General features: G+C 38.3%; 2 protein-coding genes across 9 annotated transcripts in view; one reads left to right on the forward strand and one right to left on the reverse strand.

Moving 5' to 3' along the window:
* The window catches only part of EVC2 (EvC ciliary complex subunit 2), a 58,562-nt gene extending 53,798 nt beyond the window's left edge, over positions 1-4,764 (reverse strand). For 3 of the 5 annotated variants that reach the window (XM_015862636.2, XM_085547298.1, XM_085547301.1), the window contains exons 1-2: positions 4,522-4,764; positions 1,675-1,729 (exon numbers count right to left, since the gene is read on the reverse strand). In XM_015862636.2, coding sequence (XP_015718122.1) covers positions 1,675-1,729; positions 4,522-4,740 — 274 coding nt within the window. In that variant the 5' untranslated portion in view covers positions 4,741-4,764. Of the gene's footprint in view, positions 1-1,674; positions 1,730-3,462; positions 3,602-4,521 lie in introns of those variants that run through there. The other 2 variants (XM_085547299.1, XM_085547300.1) reach the window with 2 other exon arrangements.
* Positions 4,765-4,803: 39 nt separating this feature from the next.
* EVC (EvC ciliary complex subunit 1) overlaps positions 4,804-20,626 on the forward strand; it is a 47,374-nt gene continuing 31,551 nt past the window's right edge. For all 4 annotated transcript variants that reach the window (XM_032443975.2, XM_085547303.1, XM_085547304.1 and 1 more), the window contains exons 1-9: positions 4,804-5,013; positions 8,037-8,147; positions 10,933-11,016; positions 11,551-11,783; positions 12,753-12,837; positions 14,854-14,952; positions 16,358-16,495; positions 18,322-18,480; positions 19,846-20,062. In XM_032443975.2, coding sequence (XP_032299866.1) covers positions 4,840-5,013; positions 8,037-8,147; positions 10,933-11,016; positions 11,551-11,783; positions 12,753-12,837; positions 14,854-14,952; positions 16,358-16,495; positions 18,322-18,480; positions 19,846-20,062 — 1,300 coding nt within the window. In that variant the 5' untranslated portion in view covers positions 4,804-4,839. The remainder of the gene's footprint in view (positions 5,014-8,036; positions 8,148-10,932; positions 11,017-11,550; positions 11,784-12,752; positions 12,838-14,853; positions 14,953-16,357; positions 16,496-18,321; positions 18,481-19,845; positions 20,063-20,626) is intronic.

The following is a 20,626-nucleotide window of genomic DNA, read 5'->3' on the forward strand; positions in this document are numbered from 1 at the left end:
AGCTATTTCGGGTCTGCTTTTTCTCATCTTACCCAGAAAAAACTTGAAATAAACTTCAACCAGAAACTATGAAATCTGTGTGCATTCACAGTTTCAATTCAATATGCTGCCAATTTCAGTAGCAAACGTTTTATACAGAAGTTCCAATCTCACTACTTTCACTGAGAACTATTTCAGTAATAAATAAACATTCTAGCACCTTGATCAAGCAAACCACTTCAAACTTAGCTTTATATGTGTTAAACATGTACTCTTACTAGCGTGGGGCGATTCTCAGCCAGAAAATCAGGCATATGACCCAGCGCTTGTAGCAGCCTTTCTTTTAATACGTGTAATTACCTACCAGTGAAATGGAAGACAATCAGCAAATAATTCACACACCAAAAAAATAATCATTAAAATCCTCCAATTACTTCACTTTGTCCAGCACCTTCTTGTGAACTACAAAACCACACACAATTCCCTTCTCAGTGGATTATATGTTATTAATTTGTAACTCATAAGAAAGGAAGATGTGAACAGCAAAGCTTGCATCATGTAAATATAACAAGGAAGAAAAACAAACAAGGAACCTGAGAAAATCTGAATTATTTGCTTTACTATTTAAATTAATAAACTCATTTTTGAATTAGCCACAGCACAGGGCAAAGAAATTAGAGATGTCTCACTAAATGACAGCTTCAGTGTGTGTAATTTCTGAGCAAATGCATGTTATGGAATCATCCCTTGGGGAATGGCATGCTCCACCATAGAGGAGGGGTCTGTTACAGACATTACCTTGTTCATAATAATACAGTACATGAAGATGTTATAACTTATCTCCACTGCACTTCTATCAAGCAGAATGTTATTTATTATCTCTGATAAAGAAAATGAAGACCAGAGAGTCAGAGAAACTACACAATTTGTTCAAGTCTACTCAAAGCGTCTGTGGCAATCAACCCTCACATGCAGCTGCTAGTGACTCCTTTAAGCATAAAGATAGTTCAAAGATAGCTTCAAGAGTAGCTATTGCAAGCGTTAGCAAATGTGCAGTGGTAATGGTAGCTTCTGAAAAGCAAGAAGCTGTTAATCAGATTCAAGTAACATGGATTTTCCACAACACAGAGCATTAGAGTGTGCTTCCTATATATCCTTATGACTAAAAGTGAAAGAGGACCCCTGAAAATGCTCCACAGCAAGGTAGAAAATAAGGTTATCTCATAGAGGCTCCTTTCTATATGAACTGCTTGGGGAGCCTAAATCCCAAGAGAACCTTCCCCCGCGGTCCAGGATGAAGACGTCCCACTGACAGGCACAGAGGCAGAACACCATGAGTGCCTCTACTTCTGCAGGGCTGTACACCAGGACAGAGATGCTGACAGCACATATCCACAGATGGTCAAGCTCCTCTAACAAACTGAGATTACAGTGCAAGGTAGTTGCACTGTAGTACAAGGTAGAACATTACAGTACTCAGTGAACCACTCAGATTTGGTTTGTTGGACCAGCATCTCAGGTAAAAACCCTGATGGAATGCCGATAGAACTACACTGCATCGTTTCTTCTGTCTTCCTTTCCTCTCAAGTCAGGGTGCAAGTAAAAAACTAGGCTTTAGTCTCCTGCCCAGCTGCACACACATCTCTGTGAAGTGCTGAGATTCCCACAGACTGACGAGAGAAAACAGGTACATACCAGTCATCCCCAGACATTTCATCTCTTTTTGAAGCCATGGATCATCTTTAATAACCTAAAGTTAACATAGAAGAAAACCATTATAAAGAACAATTGTTTTCTTAAACGTATAATATTGCTTAATTAAATTCTTAAGAAGAATTCATGCTTTACAGTTATAATCTTATTCCACAAAGCCCTGAGTTTCCAAAATCTACTAGCACAACAGATACAACACTGGTTTATCAAGCAGTATGAGTGCTGCTGCACTGTCGTAAGAATATGAACATTTGGAACTCTGGTTGCATTTGTACTCAGTATTACGAGGCTGAGACTACACAACAGAAAAGCAGAAGTGTTTGATACCAAGTATGAGTTTGTTCTTAAACAATAATTCTTGTTATTTTCAAATGCAGAACCGAGGACATGGGTAAATCCCATTGCTAAGAGCAGCAGGAATCAGTTCATATTGAATAAACAAGCCTATACAGATCCGAAGGGACCACAGGCTAAAAACTGTACCTTATGAGACTCCTGCCTCTGCCCAGACTACGGAGATTGTTAGAAAAATCATAGCTCTAAAACTTCAATAAAAGAAACTAGTGCTTTATAATGTCCAATGTTTTGAACATGATGGAGCAGTCACAAAAACAAGCTCTCATACAAAAAAAAAATGGTTCCCTGGGTGACAAAATACAGTTATGAGAGCCAGCTGATTAACAGCTATCTTCCAAGTTCACCAAGCAGTGTGACCTGCACTTGCTGTTTCCGTATGCTCCCAAGCACTGTGTATAAGTACTGTTAGTCCTGACATACAACATCATTATTACAGTACAGCAAGTAAGGGGCAATTTTATTCTTTAGCTGCTTGAAAAATTCATCATCCTGATGATTGCCATAGCTGCAGTGTCTGTTAACCTTGTGTGAAAACAGTCCTCACTTCAGATAGGGCACCTTCCCTCAACACTGAAGAAAATGCAAGACATCTCAGCATTTTAAAGCAGAAAATAAGCACATGCAGCTCTCTGAGCCCAGGGATGCAGCTTTGGGATACAGCAGGCACTGAGCTCTTTGTTGGACACTATTTACATATCTCCAACCACTCACTTGTACAGGTCTTCCTGCATAACTAAATTGTTGCATCTCTCACTTCAGCACTAATTTCTTCTCATTAACTGAACAATCTAGATGACCCTGAATTGTGACTACTCAGGAGCACCAAAATAACACAAACTCCACCAGAAATCTTAAACAATTTTTTTTTCATGGTGATGATTTATACATATAAATAGACACTTGAATTTGTCATATATGCTTATGGATACACCGAAGTAGAAATAACATTAAAAGAGTATTAACCTTTGCCAGATATTTCTAGAACAGTCTGTCTGCATTGACAAAATGTGTACCAGTACAGTAAATGGCTGTAATGATACTATTTTCATCAGTGAGGAGGATCATCATCATATGGGAGGATGGTCTGTTAAGTTTTAACATAAATCCTGTTCATAAATACAAATCCTAAATATGACTCTTCTGCAATATATGGGGTGAGCATTAAATGTCAACAGTTTCTTTGTAAACAAGTCTGTAACAAAAGCAGACAAACACCAGTCTAAGCACGAATAAACGAGTGCAGCAAAGGCGGCTCGTTAGTTAAGCCTGCTGCCTAGGCAATTAGTGTACAAATGACTCAGGATTTCCAGAGACTCCAGGCATTCATTCATCTGTGGTTTTACAACAGTTCATGCACAAAATCTCGTGTTTATGTTCCTATTTGCATCAACAACGAATGACACCACAACACACCTTGCTCCTTGTTTTTCTTTCTGGCTTATTCTGCTCTTCTCAATAACCTACTCTGGAAAACTCAATCTGAATATTCAGCTCTTTTCTTCCAGTCACTTGCAGGAAACCTCTGCAATACCAGAAGGCACCATGAGGAGCTTCACATCAGCAAGCAGAAACCAGCACCAACCCTATGGGACAGTGCTACCATCACACTTCACAAGCAATTAAGTGAATGCAGCCAAATTGCCAGCATGCATTTCCCTACATTTTACATTGGTTTTATGGTGGAAAAAGAAGTTTTGGATTTGTTTTCTTGATTTTCAAGCACTACTGCTTCCTGCCTAGTAAGTTTTTATAACCAAAAGACAAGACACAATCACAGAATCATGAAGATCATTGAGTCCAGCCATCACCTGTGCTGTGGCCAGAGCAGCCCATGTCACTCAGATTGACACATAACCTCTTACTCCCCCACAAACAGTGCTCCACCACCTCCCAGGGCAGCCTGTAGATAACAATTTGTGACCTCCTCCATCCCCCACCAGACCTTTGTTGGCATTCACCACACAGAACTATGCTGGTGCAGTGTCAGTCAGCTAAACAACTACCTAGAATTAAATAAAAACCTTATCCTAAACCACTGATGGCATTCCTAATAGCAGGCTGACACCAGTGGGCAAGAGCACTGCTATTCGATATAAGAATCAAATGTATCCACTCAAGAACAGATAAATGCAGCTGGTGTCAGTGACCCAACATACCATCCCTGGGAGCTATACCTGACAGTGAAACCATCACAAGGCCTCAGCATGGCCGTGAGGGTTCTGGCTGCATGTAATCCCACTGTGGTGGGCCTGCGAGCCTTCCAAGCTCAGTCTGCGTTCATCACAGCAGGAAGGCAGGTACTGAGCCCAAGCAGCTCACGATCCTCTGAGCCCTCCTGGCTTGACTCAGAGGGGATGACCCTATGAACGCCGAACTCCACTGGGCCAAACCATCTGGCACATCGGGCGCCAGCACCTCGCTGCCTGCTGTGAGCACCCCCCGCCAGCCCCAGGACAGGGCACACCGCCTTACCCCAGCTTCCGTCCTCCCGCAGTGCCCCCGGGGTGGGCCCGGCACCCCGTGCCCCTGCGTGAGGCGCCGGGCGACCGCCCCTAGGAGCTGAGCGGGCACGGATGGCAGCAGCACCACGAGCAGCCCAGCCAGCAGCCGCCCAGCCCCGCACGGCACCGGGCCGGCCCGCAGAGCACCGCGCTGCCCCGATCCAGACCGGGCCTCAGCCTTCGCATCCATCCGCCATCCGTCTCCTCCCACCGCGGAGAAGGGCGGGGGGACGGGCGGCGGGGACCTCCTCTTTGGCCGAGCCGGGTCGGGTCGGGTCGGGCCGGGCCGATGGCGGCGGCTGCAGAGTGCCTACGAGCGGTGGGGCTGCAGTTCTTAGCTCGCTCAGTGCGGGTGCTGCCCGCCCTGCTGGCCCCCGCCGTGCTGCTGGGGCTGCTGCTCGGAGCCGCCGCCGCCGCCCTGCTCTGCCGCTGCGCGCTGCTGAGGCCGCGCCGGCGGAGAGAGGTACGGGGCAGCCGGACGGGGGGAGGGTTCAGCCCGGGGATACACGGACATAAAGTAGCGAAAGAGGTTTTGTGAGCGACTTCGAGGCGCTGTTGGGCCGGGCTGTGCGCCGAGCAGAGGAAGGCAGACAACCATTGCGCTGGGGTTGCCCGGGTGCGGGGCCGGAGTGACGCCGGATTGTCTGCGTGGACCCAGTGGTGGTTGGGGAGCCGTGTGATTGATGGCACTCCTCTATGCAACGTCTTTTCAGTGCTTTACTCATGTAAACATACGTATAAACGGCTCCAAAAAGACACTGCTTTAGGTGCAGATGTGTTCCAAATGCTGGTCTGTATCCTTGGACTTGTTTTTAGCTGCCTGCGGCTTTGTCTGTCACAGGGAGGTGAGCTCTGTTTGTGAACTGCTTGGAAACAAACACTCATTTCCACCCTACAACTGGAGGAATAGTCCAAAGAAGGAAACTATAGAGCACAGAAGTGTTAAATGTTCCCTTACAGCAGTAAATCTGCACTGAGGTGTGTGTGTGAGGAAATACCCAGAGGGTCTGCTTGGCCTTGTTTCATTTCTGCACGTTTTCCAGCCATACGTACCCTGCTGCATGTATCTGTCTGCTAGGGCTGAGCATCACTGAATCCTCATGTTCCCGACCGCTTTTAAGTGGCAGATTTGAAGCTCTGTTTGAAGCCATACTTTACCCTGACAATGGGTTCACTTCAAATAGTGGATCAATGCATCCTGTGCGAGTGCGAGCCTCTCTGATTCAGTTTCTCATTTTTCCTGACTTAATAGATGGTATCTTTATTGTGCCATCACTACCAACTCAAATATCGCCTTGTACAATGTTATCCTTTTTGTCACTTACATCAATAGGGAATAGAAGCTGTCATTTCTCTCTGGCCTAGATCTTTGAATGCATTGAGGTTCTTAAATGACATTAAAATCAATGCTGCTGCTGTAAAAAAAATAAAGTTGTTTATTTCCCAAGAACTACAGAATGCACTGCAGGGCAGTCAGATCGTGCTTTAGGGCCTGATTTCCCAAACAAACAGGTCAACCTTAGGTTGTACCATTTGCTTTCATGCACTGTCTGCCTCAGCTATGCTGTGGTGCATCCTTCTGAATGCAGTATTCTTACCATACAGTTGTTTTAATTTGGTAGTATTCTTCCTGTGTTATAGTTAATACTATAATGTAGGACCTACTATGCTGGAGCTTCTGTATAATTATAATTTTACGGCCTTCTGTATCCAGAATAAGAGCAGGAGCAGCATTTCCCAAGCATGTGAGTTAAGCTTGCAGAGGGAGCAGTGCCTGAAGAACCACAGTAAGCTACCAGTGTTTGTCACACAACCCTACTTAATCACTTCTATATGTGGGATTCAGATGCATGCATTGCCTTATTAATCTGAGGATCTGTGCATACAAGGACAGTTTTATCGAAACTTTACAATGATAGCATCCAACACTGTGGTGAACTGTGGTATGCATTTCAATCGATGAAACTCTCCTGTTGTACTTAACATCATTGCTAGAGGCCCTTTGGGTTAGAGTTTGTCTCATTATGATATTAGATTAGTTTGATGGAGTATACAGTAATTACAGTTAAACTTGGTTTTATTCAGCTTCTTAATGACACAAAAGGGAAGCATGGCATCATTTCAGTTGTTTTTGTCTTTGGAAGGAGCTGCAAATGTGCAAAAAAGGACAGAAATGGAGAGGAAGGAGTTGAGATTAGAAGTGTTGACAGAGAAGAAATGAATCACGGAAAACTGCAAATATTGTTAAAGTTATGCAATTGAGTGGAAATGGATGGTGGGTGAGAATGAGTAACTAAAGAATTAAGTTGAGGAAAGTAAGTTCTTATTTTGGAATGGCTGTGGAGCAATATACAGTGGTGAATCCAGCTTGGCTAATTCCACAGCTCCCAGTCACTCAGACGAAGTTTTATGAATGGTTTGGGAGAAATAGATAGTGCTAAGATTGCTAAAGTGGACTTGTAGCTGTTCTTTTGTCATATAGTAGGTTCTTGGGAAACAATGTCTTCAGTTCACCACATCTTGGAGACAAACCCAAGAACACAATCTGTATTCCTGAGCATCTGTGTTCCAGAAAGGTGATAGAGGCAAGTCATAAGGAATGAAATCTATTCAAACTCTAAGCAATTTTCTATGTACTGAGAAAACTGACTACTACTTTATACACCAAGTGACCAAATAATTCAAGGAGAAATTTTCTGTTAGCATTACATGCATAGTGGCAGAAGCCTTATCATTAGACTACATGAAAAAGCAGTTAGTGGAATGAAAAGCTGAAAAGTAAAAGGAAGAAGTGGCCAGGGTAAGGTGGCTGCCATTTTCTCATTCACTATAAAACTCCTTGCAGTGCTATGTTTGGATGCACTGACTAACATTATTATTACTTTAGTCTATGATAGTGTGCAGAGAAGCATGTGTGCAGCAGAGCACTTTGTGCCTTTCTGTCCACACCAGAGGATGTGTTTGTTATGAAAGACCAATTGTATGTGTTGCTTTTGGGGAAGGAAGGTGGTGAATGCTTTATGACAGCTATTTTTTCTTGAAAGGAACTTTCTCAGACATAAAACTTCATTTAGAAAGTATTCCTTATGGCTAGTGGGCAAAAATACTGTACATTCTACTCACCGCAAACAATTGCAGACAATTTTAATTGGCTTTTTTGACTAAAAATTTGAACAAAGACTGTGAGCTTGACACAATAGTATTAATACATTTTGAGTACAGGTGGCTTTGACATGTTTACATTCTCTTTTTGGGTTAAAGTTTTACTTCTGGAATGACAAATCAAATTCAGTAGAATGCATCCTGCATATATAAAATTATTGTTCGTTTTCAGTCTGTATTTTTCCAAAATTATCATTTCCAGCTGATACTGAAATCATTTTCAGAAGAGAGATGTGAACGCTCTTTGACAATAGCCTGGATATCCTCAGATGATTCTACATTATGTCAGAGTTATATTTTACCTGTTTTGTCTTGGAATTTCAGATAGATGATTCCCAGAGACTTCTGGAAAGTTTCAACTGTGATGAAAAAGAAAATCCTCTTACAAAAAGTGAAGCAGAACCCTATACATCAAAAGAAGAGGTGGTGTTGGAGGTAAAGATGGGTTCTTTGAAGTGTATGTCCATTTTGCTGAACGTATTAATCAGCACATTAAGGACCATATCCAAATGGTCTTGATTGTAGTGGGCTTGGAACTGAGCTCTTAAAAAGCATTCAAAGAAATTGTGGGAAGGAGAATGAGTGATAATAGCTTCTTAGGAATGCAGTCTTTTCAGGCATTCATTTCCCTTATGAATTCCATTTAATTTGGGCAACTGTCCTTGTACATTTCCATCAAGATACTGAGATCTCTTTGGTCATCGGCATCCTTAGTTTTGCCTGGTGGAAAATGCTCACACTACTGACGAAGGAAGAAGTACTTAAGTACTGAAATCAGTCCTGATAGTTAATAATGGGTTCTTTCCCTGAGAAGTCTTATTAGACTTATTACTATTATGTTATTATTAGAGAAAATTTGAAGGTGATCAAAGTTCCCTCATCAGGTCTTATCTGGAACACATACTTCCTTCTAGTGCCTTCTTAATGTATGGATATAGGACTGAGTTGGACTGAGTATTGTCAGCAGTAAAATCAGTGGGAGGAAATAGAATAAATAAACCAAACTGAATACATTAGAGAACATCACCTTCAATGTCTTTCTCATAGAGGGAACTCTCCCATCAGTTGTCAGCTGAATACGCAATGCAGAGGTCAAATGACCACAAGTAGTTGAACACCAGTGTGGTGCTCTTGGATTCGTGGACAAATAGAAAAGTAATTTGGAAAGATATCGGGAGAAGATATAAATTTTAATGAACCTTCAGTCAGAACTTCTAATCTCTCACTTTTTTTTGTGGTATTCTCAAAGATATCATGAGAATGAATCCTATGGTGTAACTGTTTGCCTTTCACCTAATGCTGATTTGACTGCACTTGTTAAGTTAAAAGTCGTGGGTAGAAATATTTAATAATTGTGCAGTTCAGATAACACTATTATGCATAAATTAAGTACATGCAGAAAGTTAAAGCCGGAAAGCCTCGTGCTTAGCTTTCAATGAGGAGTGGTTCCAGGACAAAGAGAAAACAGACATTATTGTAAACATTTTAGCCTTGGTTTAAATCCTGGCAGACAATTGCTCTTCATTTCAGATTTGTGATCAAGAACTGTTACAAACCGCCATTGGTTGTTTTTTGTGAGTTAAAATACAGTATAACAATTGATGATTGGTTAGATTCACTTTTGGAGTGCAAATCCTGTGAGAGAACTTGTCAGTGGTATAAATTTATGAATATTATCATTCTTCTTGAAAATGCATCAGAGCCTTTAAAAGGTAATCCTTCATAACTGTGTATATATCCCAGGCAAGGTTGCTCATTTGTGACCCATTAAGAGGTGGCCTTGTTATTTGAAAGGGCTTTCTGCCATTTATTTGCCAAACTTCTGAAGTTATATATGTTTTTTCGATTCATTTGTTCCAATTCCCTGAGGCTTTGGCTTTTACTACCATCAAATTTTCAGTTCAGGGAGAAGCAGAGATGGAGAAATGTTTTTAGTGAGGTTAAAGCCTTCAGAAAAACAGATATTTTCATTCTGAGATCTTCCACGCTGCAATAATACCATAATTACCGTATTAATAATAATTCTGTATTACTCATGCCTGCTGAGGAGCAGAATGTATTAGCTCCAGCACACTGTGATACAGCTTTATGGCTGTGGACTGAAGCTGCTTTGCCTCCAGCCATTTCAGAGCAATGAATCTGTCAGTTTCTATTCCTGAATGTATGCTATAGCAGTGGGGCTACTCAGTATGAGAAAATGTTTTACATACTGACCCCCTTGCTTTTTATTCTATCAGTAAATTCAAAAATGTCTTCTGCAAATAAATGAAATGGAGATGAAAAGGTGCGGTGATAAGAGTCTAACGAATGACGTAATTTACTCCTCTCTTCTTATCTCTATTTTTAGATTTCAGAAGTGCTGTGATATGTTCTAGAAAAATCTATGTAAAGAAAATTATTTTAACAAATCAGATTCCTTAATTTCATATGGAAAAGAAAACCACAACAACATAAAAGAAAACAAAAATCCCCAACACTAAAAAGGATAGAACAGGAAATCTTCTAACTGTTCTGTCTGTTGTATACATCTGGCCTTTTAATTGGACATGCATAATCTCACAAAACAAAACTGATTATCCCGTTGTTCCAGGCAGTGGATAGGAAAGAGGAGGAGCAGAAAGTCAGGCAACATGAAATAGCAGGTATGGTGAAAAGAATAGATTTTATATAAATAGTTCCCTGGAAGAACGTTGCTGTTTTCTCTAGATTATAGGTAAAGGATTGTACTATAAAAGATATTTCTGGGGGAAAAAAAGAGAAAAAAATGGACTAAAAAAATAATAATTCTAGTGTTTCTTTATTTAAATTGGAAGGCACAATTTTTAGCCATGATAATATGTATGGAGTTTATCCCTCAGTATTTTCTATTCTTAAGATTATTTCAGTCTGTTATGCGAAATCTGTAGCTAGTGATAAAAGAGAAAAGAAGGGAAATGAAAATAACTTGTGAATACCAACTATTGCCCATTTTCCCTTGCAAGCATAAAGTATTTTGGAGCAGTGGTGATGACAGAGTTTTCTTTTCTGGGTTTCATACCCTGACCTGAAGGAGTCCTAGGAGAAGACTTGTTACACCAAAGTTGAAATAGTCAATAAACAGTTATCAATTGGAATTTCTAAGTTATATAATCAAAAAGAGGAATGGAACATTTACAGTGAACAACTGTCAGGTCCACTGTCATTCTCTAATCTTAATTGCTTTTTCTTCTTTTCCACACAGGAAAATGAGTCTCCTCTGAACAGTAACATTTCAGCATTTGCGTTGAAGGCAAAAGTCATCTATCCCATCAATCAGAAATTTAGGGTATGGCTTTAGACTCTACTTGTAAATATTAATGGCAGTAGTTCTGAGTCAAAGTAAATTGCATTCAAGTACCAGAAGAAAATTTAATGCCAATCTGTTTCAAAGGGATATTTGTTTGTTTATAGGCCATTGACTGAGCAATTGTTTCGCAAGGCATCAGCTGCTTTCATCTCCCCTTGAAACTTGTGGTGCTTTACATTGCGTCCAGTCAATTTTCACTGCAGTCAAGGAACCTTTTCTTCCCATTAACATTAATGGAGGTTGTATCTTCTCAAGGAGATGTAAGAAAAAGGCACACAGATATCTTCTTTTCAGTAAGGGAAAATGACTCAAAGCAGATAACCTCATCAGATGAGTACATTTCCAGGCAATCCAGAAACCTATCAAGATGATAAACATTAATTTACATGGAAACACTTCTGCTCTATATGTTGCTTAATTTTTTGCTTGAAACCAAACACTGCAAATTGATGAGATGTTTATCTCCTGATTGTATTGTATTAATTAACTTTGTACATTTTTTTTTTACTGTAGCCATTGGCAGATGGCTCATCCAATCCATCTTTGCATGAGAATCCAAAGCAGGCAGTTCTGCCTAATCAGGTAACGGAGGCGTCTACATCAGGCAGCCTGGAATCCCTTAGCCAGGGAGACAAAGAGGACTGTAGTTCCTCCACAACAATACATTCAACAACAAGTGATGACAGATATCAGGATCGAGCCTTCTTCAAGGTAACCTGCTTCCCCGAAGTGCTCACGTGTGAGAGGTAAGCAATAATCCAGCCCTTGTGTCTGATTGTTTCTTGGTATGTTATGACAGTTTTCAAAACAATCAGTAAAGGTCTGGCATAAATGAAAGACTGGTATTGAATGCATACATTCACCGCAAGACAGAGTTATAGGCTTCTAACCCTAAAAGCAGTGGTTGGAGAGACTAGAAAAATGCATCATACTGTGTACCCTGAAGTCGGTTTCTTGTTTATGAAATTCTGGGAACCAGAACTTTAGAAGTGCACTCTTGTGAAAAACATTATCACAGTTAATGTAAGGAGAGCCCTTTGCCTCATATGCTCTTCACTCATGTAGTAAATTGTTGCTAAGCTAATAGTCTTCTCTACTGTACATCTTCAAGTAACACAGCTGGTATCCTGAGAACAGCAAATGACAGCGCTCATTCTCCTTGAATTAATAGGTATGGTTCACATTATGCTGAAGGAAGACTGTACACTTATCAGATGCACAAGTGATGAGCAAGTAGAGCTAATCCGTAGACTATCAACTCTTTTTCTTTTAGCTAGCAGGGTATTCCTAAACGAATAAACATATGTACGTATACTCATTTGCAAAAATAAAGAAAATCATATGTATGTCATTGTGAGGTTTGAGGAAGATCCGATGACAAATATTTTCTAAATATACATTCATTTCAACAATTTGAATTAAAAGCTTTGTTTTCCCTTTCTTGTAGCCATTCATCTCTATATTTACCATGCCTTTTTCAAAAGAGAACTGCACCTCCAACTTTGATAAAACACTATTTTGACTTGACTATTTTTGACTTAAAATATCTCTGAATAGAGATATTTTATCAGAATTAGAAGACACTGTAGAAATGATCTTACTCCTTTTCTAGGAGCAATGGAGAATTTAGTGATTAAATGAGACTACTGTATATGCTGCTTTTTTTGTGTGTGACCTGTTTAGATTGGTTTTAACACTTTTAATCTTTGTTTTAGTTTTGATGTTAAGCTCTGCCTTTGCAGTCTTCTTTTAAAAGATCTCATGCTTCTTGATACTGAGCTTAGAAAAGAAGAACATGTGGTAGGTATTCGTGTCTCATTTAGAGCGATTTGATTTGAAACCATTAGTTGAGTATTAGTTTAGGAAATAATGTGAACCATAGACTAGACAAGAAGTAGTGTAGCAGAGTTGTGCCTTTGCAGTATTCGTTTTATTTTTGTTCTCTTTGTTCTGCATGTATATGATCTTCACAAAAGAATAAAATAGTGAAATCTACTGGGCTGTGAAATACAGGAAGTCAGACTGAATAACATAACAATTTTAAATTTTACTCCAGAGAATAAGACATAACAGTTGGGGTTCATAAAAAGAGAAAGAAATGCATGTTTAATAGATAAGTTTATACTTTAAGGACAATTCTTGGGCATTGCAGCTCCAGGGACTCTAAGCTATTTGAATAAAATTGAAAATTCAATTCAGCCGAGTCAGTACTTTGTGCTAAGTAGAATATCCTGATTTTATGGGGACAAAGGAATTAAGATATTCCTTTAAACCAGAAAGGACTACCTACATCATGGCACAGCATTCAAAGATGACAATAAGAAAAAGTAAAAAAGGATTTACACAAAGCCAATGAATACTTGTTTCATATAATTATTTAATGGTGCATAGTTGTGATCAAGTATGGAATCATTTCCATTACTGAGTTTTAGCAGAGGTAATCTAAATCTGGACATAAATTGCGTAGCTTTCTCCTCACCTTCCTTCCCAATCTCTTAAGTTTAAGCAGACAATTCACTAGGAATATTTCAACGAGTGAGATTTTCTGGGCAAGTTTCTCCCTAGTAATTTCTCTCCTGGTGGATTTGATTCCCCTACAAGTAGATGAGAAAGGGAATTTGATATTAGCTTCCAGAATGAAGTTTAATTTGACCAGGAAATATTAAACATGATCTCAAAGTCAGCCATAAAATTGTAAAAGAATGTAAAGTAACAACATGGTGATGTAACTGCAGAAACACTGAGAAGATTTTACTTTGTGACCCACTAGAAATGACCTTAAGAGGATGGTGACTTTGGCCTTTAGCTGGAGCTTTTAATAGCTTTGTATTTTTCTAGCAGGGAACGAAGGAAAAGAAAAAAGTTATGAGTATGGGGAATAGTTTTTTCATTTTCCACTTGTTTCTCTGACTTCAAAGTTGATCTTTCTCAGAGTCAGTCCAGGAGAAGGAAAACAAACCCTCTTTAAGTGTTTTCTTGAGTCTTTTCTTTCCCCTTCCTTTTTTATTTTTGAAACAGTAGGTGATATGTTGGTGTTTTGTGTTCAAAACTTCACAAAACTGTCTAAAGCATCAACAAGCGAGATCAAAAAAGTGGCCATTTAATTATTTCCTCTTCTGCTGGGTAGTAATAACATTTCCCAGATTTTGCTGTTTTTAATATATGTAATTTAAAAACATAAAGCATATTTATATGTTTAAAAACGGGCAACTTCATCATCTATTTTTAAGCACTCACGTGACATCTTCCAAGATGAAGACAAAGACTGAATTGCCTTTTTGAACTGTCTCTAAAATAACATATTAAAAGAGACAACGCATTTGATTATTCAAATTATCCCAAGGTTCAAAAATGTCAATTTGAAGCAAGTAGTATTTCAAACTTAAAAACAGAACTGGAATATCACAATTTTTATAAGAGAAGGTAGTTAGAACTTGAGATGTTTATTTTGAGGTACAGGTTTCATATGAAAACGTTTGATACTCTATCTGGCAAAATACAATTGGAATAATTATAATGAATATGATTATGTACTTCAGCTTAGAGCTTTCTGTTTTTAAGTGGTCTAGATACTCTTCAGTAAAGGATAGCTTCAAATGTGTCAGATTATGTCATTTTTTTCATTTGAACAGAAATCCATCATCCAATACTTTGAAGAAAGAACTTTTCATAATGGGAATGCTGTGGAGTTGCTGCTATTTCTATTATTTTGCTTATGCCTCAACATAGTTTTTAACAGATTAATTTTAATACAGATTTTGTGATCAGTTCCGTTGATTTTATTCAGTACTTTCATATTTCTTTCCTTTTAAATAGATATTCATTCAGATTCTCAAAATATACCTCACAGACTTCAATCATAAGAAGAAGATTACTGCTGATTTGTTTGGGAAGACATGTTTAATTCTCAAAAATGTAAGTGTTTTTGTTGGTTGGTATTTCAGACAATGGAATTTAGGAGTCAGTTCTACCAGTTCATGGGGGTTTCCATTGCAGGCTATTCCCCCTATATTTTTAAACAGCAGTGTTATTTCTAAACCATTTAATCAGAAATGTGAAGAACTGTCTCGTTACTTAATTCTCTGCATTACATTGTTCTCATTTCCTCTCAGTTGTTATCTGAGAAGATCAGGACAGTGATGTTTTTGTTAAGAATAAGAGTATTTTGTAGTTGAATTTACTCAAGTAAACAGAACATTCTGAACCCTATTCTCTCAAATTTTCTAATTTCTAATTATCAAGTCTTGTCAGGTCCCATATATCATTACAAGTGATAGAGCAGTAGGGAATAAAGGATTAGAAGAAAACACAATGTTCCTATCAAGGGAAAACACAATTACTTTCCTCTTTGTCCTTCATCAAAATCCATTTTTCACTTCTGAACTAGAAGACAAACTTCTGCCCTCAATGTGCATTTCAGTTGGATTTGCTATTTTCTTTTTTACTATTACTATAAGCAAAGAAGGTTGTACAAAAAAATTAAGCAAAATAGGAGAGCTACTCTTCCTCATTCTGTTTTCCATGTTAGCATCACAGGAAAGTCTGTGTTGGAAAACATCTGTGAAGATCATCTGGTCCAGTCTTCTGTAGGAAGCAGAGCCTCTAGTGTCTTGTCAAGCCAAGTCTTCAGTATTTCCCATGGAATACCACCAGTATTCAGTTGTTCTCACAGTAATTGTTACTCTTCTAAGGCATTTTTAAGCAACTGAAAGACCCTCCATTGCCTTATCAAGCTACTAAGTAGGGACAGTGGACTAGTACTTGCTAATATTGTTAGCTATTAGGAAAAAAAAAAAAAATAAAAAAAATCATCCTGGTTTCCATAGGGTGAAGAATTTGAAAACCCAGATAATTGTGTGGGCTGTAATTTGTTCCTTATGAATATTACAGGTGTGTTCATCCCTGTGGGTTAGCACTCTGCAGGAAACACTGTATCTGCACATGTATCCATACTCAAAACACAGCGTGTATGCTCACAGCTGCTATTTAAGCTGGGCACATGTGCTAAAGTAAAAACATCTTTGGGTAGACACAGAGTACAAAAGCTCATAAACCACTATTTACCAAAACTTGAGTTTGGCAGAGATGGGCAACAGTACTCACATATTAATAGGGATGTAATATTTGTACTAAGTGTAATTCCAAGCTGCCAGCTACATTTTCTCTCTTTGTCACAGGAGTCACATTACCAAGAAACAGCTTTTCACTTTTTCAGTTTCATTTGTCATGTGCAAGGACTGATACCAATTCACTCTTGAAATCAGAAATAATGTACTTTATTATTTCCCCTCTAATTTAACAAATCACTTTTTCTTCCCAGGATTTTGAAGAATTACAGAAACAACTTGATTCCAGACTGCAGAATACTGAGATGTCAGGAGCCCATAATTCAGAGTACCAAACTGTGGAAGACTTAGAAAGGAAAGAAAGGGAATATTCTGAGCACATAATAGATAATGTAACTCTTCATTTTTTTCTCCTTAAATATTATTCTAATGTTATTCTTCTAAAGAGGAATGCTTTTTTAATTAACTGTTGTGTTGACAAGTCATTGTTAGTACTGAGAAGGCTCATAAATGTATTTTTATGTTGCTCCAGCAGAGTATTTCTATCTTGCATCAATAGCCAGTGTTTTTATACACACAATTGCATCATGCTGGTTTAGATATGAGAAGCATCTACTGCTTGTCAGATAGTGAGAGGTATTTCAAGCCTAGGTATAGCCTGACTTTTTCTTGTTTTCTTCAATGCTGCATAACTAAAAGACTAATAAGAAAATTATTTACAGAAAAAATAATCACTAAGAAAATAACTGCAATGCAGTCTTTCAGTATGCTTTGCATATTTGCTTCAGCAGAGCATTTTACTTTGGCAGTTTTGCATATTATGATAAATCTATGTTTTATGTTAAAAAAAAAAAAAAAAAAAAAAAGAAATAATAAGTCTGATGATAAGTATTTGATTCTTAAATGATTGTTTCTTTTCAGTAATGCTACTGTATCCAAACTAGCTTACTTTCTAAAAACCTGGAGGTTAAAAGGATTTGGTACATTACTTTCCAGTAAATCAGATAATCTGAAGGACAATCTACACTCTGGTGCCACTTTTGAGGTTTAACCAATCTACTGTCGAAGAAAATGAGACTATGAAAAGTCAGACTGATGGCTCTGTGGGCTGCCTGCACTGATTGATCATGGCATATCAGCCCTGAACTAAGCAGCCCATTATCTCAGTCTTGGGGTCTTACTGTCGGGGAGTTAACATTTTTTTTTAGTGCTGATGGTTAAGTGCTGCAGTCATAATTTTCTCAGTTTTGATTTATAATGAAAGTCCTTGTGACAATGGTAGACCCGTGTGAAGTTTCTTTTGCAATTTAATTTTGTTCCTTTAGAAGTTGGTTGTTTAGAATTGAGATTCAGTCTCATAAAGCTCCATGGCAGCCTTGCCAAGCAACATGAGGCAGTTATTCACTGATGGCAGTCATCCTTCAGTGGGTCTGTCACTCTACTGCTGGCAGAAGCTTTTCATCCATTTTTATAAGGATTTCCTCTATGCAGATCAGGACTCCGAAGTAATCCACTCTTTGCCCAGTTTTGCCCAGTAATAGAAAGGTTCTCATGGTCATAACTGCAAAACTCACAGATCTTTAATGTAAATCTTGGTGATAAATACTTATCTTTAATGCATACTAGTAATCCCATTGGAGCCCACAGAATATTCACAGTCGTGTGCAGAAGTGTTTGTGGGATCAGAGCCTAAAACTAGAAATTACCTTTAGGGTTAATATATTAGAATGGGCACATGCACTGTGCCAATACTGCATAAAGCGCTTAATTCCAGCATAGTTAATCGAGTGATTATGTGGTGTGTGGCTACAAAAGGCTTTGATGATGAAAAATGACCAATATTTTTAGTTTGACGGGAACGCCTACTACTACAGATAAAGAAACTTCACGGAAGTCTGTTACCCTTCCCACTTTTCTCATCAACAACATAGTGGGTCTTCAGTAGATGGAGAACTAAACTTTAAGAATTGTACAGGATGACTCCTATTGCAAAAAGTCAAGATTAACCAAACAACATGTACTGGTTATGTGCCATCAACACAAATCATAATACAGTAAATAGTCTCTAAATATTGCTTTATGCTGTGATTAGTACTGAAAAGCAGTCTGCAGTTTCAGTGACTCGTATCTCATTGTAGACTCCTATGTCTCTCAGTGTAATGTAATGCCAGATTATTAATGAGGGGAAATGGATTGTTATTTGATTCATATTCAACAGATGGAAGCTTTCTGGAAGCAGACTGACAAAGCCCAGCAGGTTTTTTTGGACCAATCAAAATGCTCAAGTGCCGAATCAGCAAAGATAATGACGGACCTGACTGAGAAGATGATTGCAGTAGAAGGCTTATTAAATGAATCTCAGGATTTGCAGGCAATGGTAAAGTACAAAAAGAAATAAAAGTCAGAAGATATTTAGTTGGTTGAAGCACAATGCAAGTGTACAAACCTGTCAGTCCTGTATTAAGAATGTTGAAAACTGCTTACTCCAGTTGTATGTCTTTCAGCTTCATTGCTAAGAGCTCAGTTTCTGTTGCATAGCACAGTAGAGGATGAACCCCAATTCACTTCTAGTTCTCAAAATACAGTTTAGGCAGTCATCTTAAAAAAAAGTGATATACACAATATGAGTGCAGTCAATGAGCAAGGAACATGAACTCTGTGATAAGGGAATCATTACCCTGGACATTAAGACTTTTTTCTTTCAAAATATTTCTCTTTGATCACGAAACCCATATTTAGTTGAAGAATGTCATTTGAGAATGATTCTGTGTGTCTGGTGAATTTAACTATCTTTGAAAACCCTTACCATTTCATAGAGACGTGGTCTTAAGAAGGAAAAATAAGCTTAGAAGTGCCCCAGTGCTGTGCTTTTAAATCTAACAGATCTGTCAGATATTTGGGTTACTTCACACTGGAGGCAATGAAATGGTTGCTGTGAATTTATAGATAAAATCAGAATCTATCCCACTACATTATTAGTAGTAGTAGTTGTAGTAATTTAAACAATAAGTGGATCACTAGCTTTTTTTTTGGCTACTAATAAAAATATATGAAGTTAATAATTTGTTTATTTTGCAGTGGAGCAGCCAAGGAAACAAGTCTGACAATGTTTGAAGGAAGTTTTGGTAGCTGACCACATTTGACCCACACTGTGCTACTGTACAGCTGAACAGTTTCTTTGAATGAACAGTCTTTAAATGAGGCATTTGGATGCATGATAGAGCAAACATTAATACCTGAAGTAACTACCATTACGCTTGCATCTATTTGCAAAAGTCACGGCCTGTGTATCTCCAATAACTGGAATAGTTGTCATATTTTTTCCAACTTTTCATCATTGTCTAAAGAAGTTTCAGCTCCACTCAAAATGAAATGAAAAATATAGTAGTGTGTCATCCAGTATCATCTGCCATGTTGCCCCTTTGTTCATCTTTACCCCTTGAGTATTTTAGTTTGTTCTGCAAGTTTAATTTTTCCCCACTATTAATATCATCTTCAGAGCTGCAGTTAGAGAGAACTCTAATTTTATATTTGCTCTTTCAAGGGAACATGAAGTAAAGCCTGCTGCTATCATAAATAGATCAGAAGTTTTGGAACTATTAAAGTACCTCAAAGTTACTGTCCATATAGTCTTAAGAAGTCTCCTGAGTTTTCTGTGTTGTTTGGAATTGAATAATTCAAGTAAAGGATATGTGTGACCAAAGATTCTTAGTTTCTAAGCAGGATATTTTGTTTGTTTTAGGACATTCAGGAAAGGTTATTTAACTGGGAGCTTATGGTAAAAGTGGTTGATTCACTGAGGTCCTGTATACCAGAAGAGTGCAGGTGTAGACTGAATATTCTATCAAACATTCTGGACCATTTAACTGTAAAGAATAAACTCTCCGTTCGACAAAAAGAAGAGCTTTTAACAGACCTTCACAAGGCCTTCTGGGAACAACTGGCACATTTCACTAACGGTGAGTAGTTAGACAAGAGGTTGTGGTTTAACTAATTTAAGTATGATTTCTCTTAGTTGTATTAATACAAAAATGATGGCTTTAGTCTTATATGCCTCTGTTTTAAAAGTGCATTGATGTATTGGCCAAGAACACTGTCCTTGTGAATGCTGGACACTTAGAATGGGAACTTTGGCTTTAAGCCTCCCAGATTTTGTTCCTTGCACTACTTCAGACTTACTCTACAATTCATATAATCTGTACTTTATTTCATTGGTTTGTAATTTATAGTAGGGTCACATATGCTGCAAGTAGTTTCAAGATTTCTCCATTTACTCTTTATGTGCTCTTATTATGTACTTAACATTGTTGGTGATATTGACTAACATTAGGGATAACATCAGCTGTATATGTAAAACATGTTGCCTTATGATCAACTACGAGCATAGGTACCCAAAAAAATACAGCTGTGTTGTCACTCTTGGGAAAAGGTAATGTTAACAGTTAGGATGTTCAGAAATTCTTTGCTTTTAATACCTAAGATATTTAGATAAAACTCTTTTCCCTGTGCACCTTTTTGGGCCG

The sequence above is a fragment of the Coturnix japonica genome, chromosome 4, assembly GCF_054131305.1.
Source record: "Coturnix japonica strain WE chromosome 4, WE-NBRP24, whole genome shotgun sequence".
Taxonomy (NCBI): domain Eukaryota; kingdom Metazoa; phylum Chordata; class Aves; order Galliformes; family Phasianidae; genus Coturnix; species Coturnix japonica.